The 13,071-nt window shown below is 32.1% G+C and overlaps 1 protein-coding gene across 3 annotated transcripts in view; it reads right to left on the reverse strand.

The window, feature by feature from the left end:
* The window catches only part of Brinp3 (BMP/retinoic acid inducible neural specific 3), a 478,387-nt gene that overhangs the window by 149,279 nt on the left and 316,037 nt on the right, over positions 1-13,071 (reverse strand). For all 3 annotated transcript variants that reach the window (XM_055624685.1, XM_055624684.1, XM_055624686.1), the window contains exon 6: positions 8,586-8,822. In XM_055624685.1, coding sequence (XP_055480660.1) covers positions 8,586-8,822 — 237 coding nt within the window. The remainder of the gene's footprint in view (positions 1-8,585; positions 8,823-13,071) is intronic.

Here is a 13,071-nt window from a genome sequence, read left to right on the forward strand (position 1 = left end):
CATCAGGACTGAGTATGTCCTCTTCCAATGTGGCCTGGCAAGGCAGTACAGCCAGGAGAAAGTGATAAAAAAGCTGACAAGTGAGTCTGCCCAATGCAATCCTCACTTCCCTTGCTAGATGACCCATATGAAGCTTAAGCTGTCTGTCTGCTACATCTTTGTAGGGAGCCAAGGTGCTGTTCATGCACGGTCCTTGGTTGTTGCTTCAGTCTCAGCAAGTCCCTCTGGGCCCTGGTTAAGAAGGTAAATTTTGGTTGAGTGTCAGTCTCAGAAAAGACCCTGTGCCCAGATATGTTTGGTCCTTGTAGAGCTCCTATCCTTTCCATATCATACTAACTTCCCTTCTTTCATATGATTCCCTGCACTCTGCTGAGGGTTTGGTTATGAGTCTTAGTGTCTGCTTTGAAACACTGCTAGGTAGAGTCTTTCAGATGCCTTTTGTGGGAGGAGCAGTCTGTTAGGCCACAGAGGAGGACTTTGCAGCCAGCCCTGAAGATACCTGATAAAACAGGGTCAGATGAAAGGGGAGGAGGTCCTCCCCTATCAGTGGACTTGGAAAGGGGCAGGGAGGAGACCAGGGAGGGAGTGTGGGGTTGGGGAGGGAATGAGGGAGCGGGATACAGCTGGGACACAGAGTTAACAAAATGTAACTAAAAAGAAAATAATAATAATAAAAAAAAGAAGGTAAATTTTACAGCTACTGAACATGAAACTGAGAAGAATGAGTAAGTCCTTAAATTGTAGATGAAGATACATGGGCTTTTGAAAACTATAAAATTCTATACTGTTCTGTCTTTATGGCGTTTGTCACTCAGATCTAATCTTCAAATGTCCGGCCCTTTCCAGAAGTCATACCTAGACACTTTCCATTACAAGGTGCTCTACAACTGACATTCTTGGAACATCACTTAAATATCTTTTAATATAATAGGACAAGATTTTGTTGAAGAGATTTGTTGACTCCTTAGATTTTATATAAACAAAGTGATAACATCAGTATTTCCAAGTGTCATGTCAAAATATTACAAAATGCTGCACTTTATGTCAAACAAGCTTTTTATCCTATAAGACTATTACCTGTGAAAGATCCCTATATTCCAGAGCCATTCCTTAAATAATTAAGTTTCTCATTTAAAAAAAATAGTTGATGAATTAGAAAGTTAGTAGAAAATATAATGGCATTTATTTGAGTTTATTTGTTTTGGGGGCATTTGGTAAATTATTTTATTATAATTTAAATTTAAGCAAAATTTAGATTCATATACAAGACTTAAATATTCTAATATTCTCTATAAAATTTTGGAATCTTGGCCCAAATAAGACAAAGACATTGGCTTTCCATCATTGGACATATAATTGTTACTTTCACATAATTAAGCATAGCAAATACATAATATTTAATTATTGCAAATATAAGTGTATGAATACTTTTTTCTGTATTCTATAATTCATTTAATTTGTAATTACACGTTATACTTGATGTGCCTGTGTGCCAACAGCATTTGTTATAATTGCTTCATTTTCTAAAATGTAAAGAATTAATGCATTTTAATACTATTTTATTATTAACTTTATAAATATCTGTAGGTCACACTCTGAAATACCTCATGTTGCTTTTTCTCAGAAAGAAACTTCTAAATCCAAATGAACATTTTTTTGTAATTAAACAGATTGGAAAATTTTCAGATTGCAAGGACTGACAAGAAGTACATCTGTTCTTGAAACTGTCGACACCTTTATTTACAGGCTGCAATAAATATATTTTCTAAGAATTACATATAACAGAACAAAATGACCCAAATACAAGATGCTACTCTAATCTACAGATTGGATTTTACATGTGATAATTATAAGCATAGCTACCATAAAAGCATTTACAAACAAGTTATCATGACCTGAGGTGATTTGAAATTTATTTTCCTCCTTTTTTTCCCTGTGGTGACTGCAATTAGCAGTTTAAATTGTTGTGATATGCTCCCTGACATGCTTCATACTACTATTGATAACTGCAAAAAAATCTAAATTCAGATAATTATATTCCTAATTAATGAATTACAAGCTGATATTTCTCAGCTTCAATAAAAAAAAATGTATTTTAGCATGTTCATTACTGGCATTTGTTTTATTCTTCAAGTTACATTGTACCAACCATTTAAAAGTAAACTACAAAGCTTCCCTTAGTTTTGTTTGGTTTTTCCTCCTTTATATAACATAAAAGGATTTGAATTTCTGCAATAAAGGTAGGTATGACAAATTATTATCTCTTGTACCTTTAAGTTTTAGCAGACTAAAACAAAATAATTCTAACTATCATGGTTTTCTGCCTATGATTGTTTAATTTCTCTGGTAGTTGAGAAAATAGCAGTAAGATACAGCAGTGCGGTTTTTAAATGACTGTGTAGGGAGTTACTGTTAAAGTAGTTTTTATTAAATTTCTTCTCTAGCAATTTCATATATCAATATGATACATTCTGATGATTCTTTCCCCTATCTCTCATATATCCCTCTCAACATAATTACCATATCCCCTATTCTTCATGTCTTTACCTCATACTTCTGTTTCTGTGTTTTTCTTGTTCCATACTGAGTTTAACCAAGGAGGCCTTCCTACATAGGCAGAGGTTTTGAACTGTCTATTGAAGCCTAGGGCTGAACTGTGGTCATACAAATAAGGGCAATGGCTTTCTCTTTCCCAGAAGATACCAGGACCCTAATGGTTCAGCAGAGTTGAGGTACAGCTTTGTGAGAACCTCCCTTTCAGGCAATATTAACTGTTGTGATATCATGATTACTATAGCTCTGTCATGACCGGAATGACACCTCTCATAGTTCTCCCTTTAATCCAGCTCTTACACTATGTTAGCATTAGTTTTAAAATCATAGTTCAAATATCTTTAGACACTAGGTCTGTTACAACCCTGAAGATTGTGTCCCTTACACATTACTATATACTAACACACCCAACATGTGGCTGTCATGTGTCTTTTTTTTTTTTTTCTGTAATCCAATCCTCACTAATTTCATATGGACATTTTACTAATTTGCATTTCATTTTATTAAACATGCCATTATCTAGAATAAAGCTGCCTTAAAACAAAAATTTGAGATAGTAATTTGTAACATCACTTTATTTTTCTGTTTTATACATTTTTCCTAATTGAACTTTTTATTTTAAATATCTAGTGAACATTTAATATGATTATCTTATGCATCTTTCCTTTTGTTTCTTTTTAATTAAATTTTTATTTTTATATTAATTACAGTTTATTCACTTAGTATCCCAGCTGTAGCCTCTTTCTTCATTCCCTCCCAATCCCACCTTCTCCTCTCATGTCCATTACCAAGTCCACTGATAAGAGAGGTCTTATTTCCCTTCCATCTGACCCTAGCTTATCAGGTCTCATCAGGACTGGCTGCATTGTCCTCTTCTGTGGCTTGGCAAGGCTGTTCCCCTCTCAGGGGAAGGTGATCAAAGAGCCAGCCACTGAGTTCATGTCAGAGACAGTCCCTGTTCCCCTTACTAGGCTACCCACTTGGATACTGAGCTGCCATGGGCTACATCTGTTCAGGGGTTCTAGGTTATGTCAATGAATGGTCGTTGGTTGAAGTATCAGTCTCAGAAAAGATACTTGTGCCTAGATATTTTGGTTCTGTTGCTCTATTTAGGGAGCTCCTGTCCTCTCCAGGTCATACTAACTCCCACTTCTTTCATATGATTCCCTGTACTCTGCCCAAAGTTTGTTTATGAGTCTTAGCATATGCTTTGATATACTGCTGAGTAGAGTCTTTCAGAGGCCCTCTGTGGTAGGCTCCTGTGCTGTTTCCTGATTTCTCCTTCTTTCAATATCCATCACATTTGTCTTTCTGAGTGAGGATTTATCATCTTACCCAGGGTCCTCTTCTTGATTAGTTTCCTTAGGTGTACAGATTTTAGTATGTTTATCCTGTATTATATATCTGGTATCCACTTATAAGTGAGTATATACCATGTCTGTCTTTCTGCTTCTGGGAGAAAAGGACAACATTCCCTGAGTAGAGGAGGACCGATCTTAGGTCAAGAGTATAAGAGTAGCTGTGCTCCCCTGGTAGAACCTCAAACAAGCTCAAGGTCCTTTTATTTCTTTCAGTCACTGTCATGATAACAGGCAGAAAGATATTTGCTACTCATTTTAGTGTTTAGATTATCAGCTTACAGAGTTTGATTTTCTTCCACTGGTTAAGTGCTCTTTAACTGACACATAAAGTGTGTCTCTTCATGTCAGGACATATGCGCATTGCATGACATCCATATATTCTGTGTCTCTAAACTTCTAATTTTTTATTATGAAAATCTCAAAACTGGTTCTTCTACCACCCCTTGTGACACAGTATTACACAAGATTTTCAATCAGGCTTTCTTGTTCCTTCCTCTCATCCATTCTTTCCCACTAAGCAGGATTCTTGTTTATATTTTACCTGTGAATAGAATCATATTGAAGTTTCTGTGTCTTAAGTGCAGAGAAACTCAAGAACATGAGGCATTCACTGTTAAGCTTTGAATGAAGAGCCATCTTGCCTTCTGTTATGGGTATGCTATTTCACATCCTCACTGTATCCATAGGTTCACTGTACAGCCTTGGCAGCTGTTTTTATCTGGATAGACCAGCTATTCTTACTGAGTAAACTGTTCTATTGATCCTTTAGTTTTCATTGCATTCATGATAGAAAATTTAAGCATTCTTATATTTTCTTGTCCATTTATATGTCATTTTTGAAAAAAAAATATTTTGGTAAATTTCTTTTATAAAAATCAAGACTTTTTTTTTTTAACTGCTTTGAGATTTTAAAGTTCCTTACATTCTGAATATGTTGACTTTTCCTGATTATCTTCTAACATTTTCTAGTATCTTCAGGGTTTATCTATTGTTCATTCTTTCATTTTGGTTTTTATTTTATAATATTTGTTTTTATTGCTGTGAAGTGTTGTTAAAATATATATCATTTACTTTAACGAGATAAATAATAGCTCCTATATTGTTTTCTAGTGTTTCACAGTTTTCTCATATTTTAAACATTCAAAACATGAGGACAGCCAATGGATTACAGACTCAGGTCCGAGTCAAGAACAGAATATTCATTTCTACTGTTTACACTCAACATAGCACTACAAGACCCACTGAGAGCAACCAGGCAAGAAAAAAAGAACACATTAAAACTAGAAAAAAATATCAGATTATTACAGGTTTGTAATGACCCAATTTTTCATTTTTTAACATATTTTTGATAATTGTATGAATGAGTACTGTGTTTATACAATTTCCATTCTACTCCCCCTTTCAACTCCTCCTGCATCTGGCACCAAGTTGTCCCCAATTCATGACATATTCTTCTTTAGTTAATATTATCATTACACACAGTCATATATATGTATATATGCATATACTGGTTTACACACATACAAATGTACACACATACATACATCATATATATGACGGTTTATATGTATATATGTATGTAATTTGTGACTTGCTGAGTGTTTTTAGTATTTTTCATATATATATATATGAAAAAAAAATATATATATATATGTTCAGGACTGACCACTCAGCAATAGACTATTAGGGGCTTGTCTCAAGAGAAGACTAATATTTCTCTCAACAGCCATTATTTGTCTGCACTTTAAAACCAATTTGGGGGCCTTATGAGATATTTTCTCAATAATATTGGAAGGCGCAGTGCTATTGTCATTGTATAAGTCTGGTGTAGACAGCCATATTCTTAAGAGTTTTGTGTGTAAAATTGTCTATCATATAGAACTCTCTCCCTCTCTATCACACACACACACACACACGTTCATGATGAATAATTAAGACAACCTGAGCAAAAAGAAAGAAGCATGCAGTTTATATAACTTAAAAAGTACTCAAATCTGAACTAAACAATGAAGCACAGGATTAGAATAAAATGTGAGTAAATGGCTCAATTAAACAGAAAGAGAGACTAGAAGTATAATTAATTTCTCTCTCTCTCTCTGTGTGTGTGTGTGCGCGCGCACAGGTCTGCTTGCATGTGAATCTGATTGCTATCTATGGGGTGACATTTCTTAATATTGTGCAGTATATATTGTTCAGTCAAGAAAGTACTAATAAAATTTTATATCTTTCATGCATGTATTAGAAACTATTTTCATCTTCAATAGACCAGTATTTTATTTCTTAACATGTTCTATGTTCAATAATCACTACAAGAACTGATCATTTTAAAATCCCTAAAGTCAAAATCAAAGTTATAATCATGCTTTATTTAATACCTTTCCTTCTGAAATAACCTTAGAACACATTTAATTTCAAATTTTTTTTCTCTTGTGGCATGCCATTGTATGAGATTCTCTTGACTCCTTCAGGCATTATTAGTTTATCTAATCATCAGCTTTCAAATCTAGATTGAAGTTAAAAAAAGAATATAAATACTTACTACCTACTTTGCACTCTCAGTATAGTCATTATAACATAATTGGGCTGTAGGCATTTGTTGAGGTTATTTGCCTTGAAGCAGAAACATTTTCTAGGGACGAAGTAGGTCTCTTGGGTTTGGAATCTGCTGTGAGTTGATAAATGTGCCCCAAAGAAAAGCACTTGCAGAAACTCGGGTGCTCATTTGTCATTTCTCTATCATTTCTATTCTTACCCTTACTGTTGTCAAATCTACCCTTCTAACACATCTTTGTTACTTTTTAAATTATATTTTACTACAAACTGACAATCATTATTATGACATGTAATTTATTATTAAGATGAGAACTGATAGGCTAGGGTCAGATAGAAGGGGAAGAGGACCTCCTCTATCAATGGCATAGTGGAAGAGCATAAAGGGAGAAGAGGGAGGGAGGATGGAATTAAGAGGAGACAAGGGAGGGAGTCCAGCTAGGATACTAATTGAATAAATTGTAAAAATTGATAATAATAATAAAATAAATATTTTAAAAGATGTACAAACTAATATGGAGTAACTAAATCATACTAAGTAAAGTATCCATTGTTCCTCACAGTAATTCAGACATTTTAGGTGATAATAATAGGAGTTTTCTCTCAAACTTTTTCCAATACCCAAACATATTTTTATTCTTGCCTTCATAATCCTAAGTAATCACTGTCTAATCTTATTCTTTGTGTCTAACTGAAATCGTGTGATAGTAAACAAATATCCTCTTGAAATTGAATGTCCAGTATCTACTTCCAAGTCTTTATTCTTTATTTTGATAAAAATAAACCTCAATGTATCCATCCTCCCCAGTTCTACTTGTTTGTTGTTGTGTAACGTCATGCTTCACTTTGATTGTTTGAGTTTCATGATGACTTGCACAACTTGACTAAATTATACCACTGATATTACATTAGAATTAATATTGTTTGTGTTGCTATATATATATTTAAAAGACCACCTATATATATATATATACACATAAATACATGTATTCATATATATACATGTAATATATATATATATATATTTATGTATAGATATATACATGGTCTTTTAAATACATACGTATGTATATATACATATAGATAGATAGATAGATAGATAGATAGATAGATAGATAGATAGATAGATAGATAGATAGATAGTCTTTTAAATAATGTTATTTTATTTCAAGGAATATTTTAACCATGCAATGTTTTAAGGTCAGTATTTTTAAAAAGTGTACTCTTATTACTGTTGCTCTATAGTATAGCTTAAAATCAGGGATGGAGATACCTCCAGAAGATCTTTCATTGTAGAGGATTGTTTTAGCAATTCTGTATTTCTTGTTACTCCATATGAAGTTGAGAATTTTTTTTCAAGGTCTGTAAAGAATTGTGTTGATAATTTGATGGGAAATTCATTGAATCTGTAGATTGCCTTTGGTAAGATGCCCATTTTTACTATGTTAAGCCATGAGCATGGGATATCTTTCCATCTTCTGATATCTTCTTCTAATTCTTTCTTCAGAGACTTGAAATTTTTTTTCATACAAGTCTTTGACTTGCTTGGCTAGGGTTACACCAAGGTTCTTTATGTCATTTGTGGCTATTGTGAAGGGTGTTGTTTTCCTAATTTCTTTCTCAGGCCTTTTGTCTTTTGTATACAGGAGGGCTACTGATTTTTTTGAGTTAATTTTGTATCTTGCTCTAAATATGGTCAAATTAAAGTGAGATGTCATGAGAATGACGTGACTGTGAAGGCCCACAGCACATGCTGACAACGTTTTCCTCACAAATGAAACTCAAGGGGTCCAAAGAATTGTAGAGAAACATGAAGAACATTAAATCACAATCTGGCAATGTAAAGTGGCAATCCAATTTCTTAATAAAAGCTGACTTCAAATCAACAGCTGGTTGTGCTCCGATACCAATAGCATATAAGCAATACACAAAACACCAAAACCCTTGGTAAAACATGGAATGAGCTGAAACGAATGCAGTATAACTGTCCAATCGAAAGAATAAGGAAAATGCGAACCCTTCCAACTATGAAATGAAACATTGCTTCAAAGGGAGAGAGCAGTTCTTTCGTCATATTTTAGGGGCAAGACTGAGATTAGGATAGTAAAATATCTATTTTACCTGAATCTTCAAAGTCACTGTTGTAGGCTTTCCATGTTTCAGTTATTCGAAGAAGATTCTCTTCCATGGCTTGAATGTCCATGGAGGGGCAGTTGCATTCTGGGAATTTTGGACCACAGTGGCACCAGCAGTCATTATCCTTGCAGATAAACTCCCCCTCAGAATTACAAGCAATGTAGCTCAAGGCTGCCTGCACAAAACGTTCCTGAAGATAGTCCGGAAGGAGAACTTGAAGCCCTTTGAAGACAAATGAAGTGATCAAGTTTGCAACATCAATTTTAAACAGCCAGCACTAGTTTACAATCCCAAGTAGAGAAAGTAATCGCTAACATTTTAACTCATAAATTTAATTTCTATTTAAAAACTGTCATTAATTTTAATTTTTTTCTTCACAATTTATTCGTTATATATCCCGATTGAAGCCCCCTCCTAAACTCCTCCCAGTCCCATCCTCCCTCCTTCCCCCCCAATCCCCTTCTCCTAGTCCACTGAAAGGGGGAGTTCTCCACAAGCCATTTGCCCATAGCTTGTTAAGTCTCATCAAGACTATTTGCATCTTCTTCCTCCATGGACTGGCAAGGCTGCATCACCAGGGGCAAGTGATCAAACAGCAATCAACTGAGGTTCTGAAAGAGGCATCTCTGATCCCCTTACTCAGAGACCCACATGGAGAATGAGTTGCCAGTTGACCATATCTTAGCAAAGGTCTAGGTCCTCTCAATGCATGGTCCTCCATTCATGGATCAGTATCTGCAGGACCTCCCTGGGCCCAGATCTTTTAGTTTTTTGGGTCCCCTAGAGGGCTCCTGTTTCCTCCACGTCACTCTATTCCCACCCTTCTTTTCTTCCATAAAACTCCCTGCACTATAAAAATTAAAAATTAAAAAAAAAAGAACATTCAAGACTCAGGGCAAGAATATGGAAGAAACAATTGTGACAATATGAAATTTTATGATTTGTGAAATATTTGTATTACCATTCCACTTGTTAAATTTCAGGGAGGTGGTAGTTTTTTTTTGTTTGTTTACTTTTTATAATAGCTCAAATATTCTAATATGAGAAAAATAACATCAAAAATTATTTCATTTTCTTCTTTGAGAAATAAAAGATCAATTTTACTAAACAAAAAAACAAAAACTATCATTAAGAAAATGAGGGGAAACAGCCTTACCAGGCCACAGAGGAAGACACTGCAGCCAGTTTTGATGAGACCTGATAGGCTAGGGTGAGAGGGAAGGGAAGGAGGATCCCTCCTATCATTGGACTTAGGAAGGGGCATGGGAGGAGATGAGAGATGGAGAATGAGATTGTGAGGGGATGAAAGAAGGGGCTACAGCTGGGATACAAAGTGAATAAACTGTAATTAATTAAACAATGAATTAAAAAAGAAAATTATCTGACTATACAATTTCAAAAAACAAAGCTTTTGTGAATATGGAATCTCAAAATTTAAGGAATTGATTAGTATTCTACACCTTTCATAACAATCTTTAGGATCTCTGATGTAATTAATTGGAGCATTTTATGTTTTACAAAATTTATACTAAACCTAGATGTTTCAAGATGCATACTCACTCCTTTCTTCTTCTTAAATTCAATATTTAGTTTACTTTTAGACTAACAATCTGTAACAACAAAGATACTATAATATTATTACTTTAATATTATTACTATAATATTATTCTAAGAATTAGGCCAGGTTATTAGGAGGGCAGATCTCAACAAAGGACACCAAGAATGCCTACCTTATAGGATTCTGTTGTTTAGGACCAAGGACAAAGATTTGGTAGAGAGGGGAAGATGAGCTGACATAGTTATTCACAGTTCATTTCGTTGCTGTGTGCAACTGACCCCAACTGATAACTGATACAGCTCATTACCATATTAGGTATCAGATTTGTAGTTATTATTTCTTTAGAGAATTGGTGTTTGAAATAAATATTAAAACTAATATTTATATTTAATATATTTTTATATTTTTAAAATATATAGTATTTAATATATTAATATATCATATATATTAATATACTAAATATAATACATAATATATTTGATATATTATATATATTTATAAATATATAAATATATATTAAACATATATTTATTTAAATATAAAAATATATAATATATATTTTAAAATATATTAAAATGTATTACATATATAAAATATTATATATAAATATTATATATTATAAATAATATATTATAAATATAAAAATATGTATAATTATATATTATTAATTGTATATATATTATAAATAAATATAAAAATATAAATATTTTATATATTTAATATATTTTGATATAATATAAAACTAATATTATATTTAATATATTAAGTATAACTATTAAAATATTTATATTTTTAATTGAAACTATGGGAATATAATTAAATATATTATATATTTAAATAATATATATAATTAAATATATTAAATATAAATTGAAACTATGGGAATATAATGAAATATATTAAATATAAATGTTAAAATATTTATATTTAATATGTATTTTTAATATTTATATTAAATACTAAAAATAAATATAAAACTAATATATTAAATATTATGTTTATATTAATATTTATTTTAATTTTAATTAATATTATTTATGTTAAATATTATATTAAATATTATAATATTTATATTTAATATATGTTTAATATTTATATTAAATATTAGAGATAAACATAAAACTAATATTATATTTAATATATTAAATATGAAGATTTTTAATATTTATATTTAATATAGATTTAATATTTATATTTAATATATTTCATTATATTCCCATAGTTTCAATTTCAATATTTCCTAATGCACAATAAAACAGTAAAAACAATTTCAACGACCGTAACAACAAGAAAAGAGCAGTAAAATATTCTAATGAAGGTTCTCATGGTCTCACATGCCTGTCACCCCAGTATCTGAGGGGCAGAAGCTAGAAGATAAGGCAACTAGGACATCCTAACTTATATAACAGGATGGAGACAAGCTTGAGCTACTTGAGAAAGAGAAAGAAAGAAAGAAAGAAAGAAAGAAAGAAAGAAAGAAAGAAAGAAAGGAAGGAAGGAAGGAAGGAAGGAAGGAAGGAAGGAAGAAAGGAAGGAAGGAAGAGAAGATGGAAGGAAGAGAGGGCTAAGGAAAATGGTTAATCCCTAAAACGCCTGATATTCATGTCCCCACAAGCACTTCCACACATGTGCATACACATTAGGGTACATGTGTGCCCACATACACACAAATACACATACAAAAACCCATGCATACCACATGAACATACAAATAAAAACAAAAAAGCATCACAGAAGGAAATTCTGGACCAAAGCATATATAAACATTTGGAAATTTTCACCAACATTAACATTTTTTTACCAGCAAAATAAACGTTGATAATATTTACATTTCTTTCACAACAACATGAATTTACTATTTCCCCTTTGACTTTAATGTATGCACCATAGTTAGTGAAAACCATACATTTATTTTCAGAAAAAAAATGAACACCACACACACATGGATAGCTGAACCCAAATCCTCTATCAGCTGAAAAATAATCTCATGTATTAGTCAGTAAATGTGTATTCTGCACATTTACTTATTTGGAATAATATTATGTAAGTTTTAATTTTATTCTAAATAGAAATATTTAGTGGAAAGTTTATTTGAAAGTCCACTGTTTGGCACACTATGGATGTGAAAATTACAGAAATACTACTCTCCTATCATTGTTAATGTATTTAATAAAAAATATGATTGCTGTGGTAATGTAATTGAATGTAAATTAGTAACTATTAAGTAGTGATACATGTAATTCACGAGATACTACTAAATATGGCAGTAACTATATTAGCTTCAGAAGAGAAATAAAAAAACCACTTTCCTAAAGACAGCATTTGACCATTTATGTGACACATGGATTGCTTTCACCATTCTGAGGTCACATTTTCATATCAAAGAGTGAGTACACAAACCCATGTATTCGACATAGTGTTGTTTCAGTGTGCATGGGACATAACAAAGCTATGCAAGAAAAAAAAAAAAAAACTTGTGGTCATGTTAATTAAATTATATATGAAGAAGTCTCTATAATTATCTCATCTCTTTTTAAATGACATTTAAACATATGGTAGTATTTCTTTTAAGGAGAATGTATAGAGGAAAAATAGGAATTTTCACATAAGGAAATATGTCAGATGGTGGCAGCTACTATAGATTTGAAAAGAAAATACCACCATAAAATTGACTTAGAAAAGTAAACTCCTCCATTAACTAAACCTAATATATCTTTCTAAATATTATCTACTATCTATCTGTTTCTATCTATCTATCTATCTATCTATCTATCTATCTATCTATCTATCTATCTATCTATCTGTTTATATCTATCTATATCTATCTATCTATTTATGTATCAATCTGTTTATATCTATACCTATCTCTATCTATCTATCTATCTATCTATCTATCTATCTATCTATCTATCT

Source organism: Psammomys obesus, unplaced genomic scaffold (assembly GCF_907164565.1).
Source record: "Psammomys obesus unplaced genomic scaffold, mPsaObe1.curated_primary_1811, whole genome shotgun sequence".
Lineage (NCBI taxonomy): Eukaryota > Metazoa > Chordata > Mammalia > Rodentia > Muridae > Psammomys > Psammomys obesus.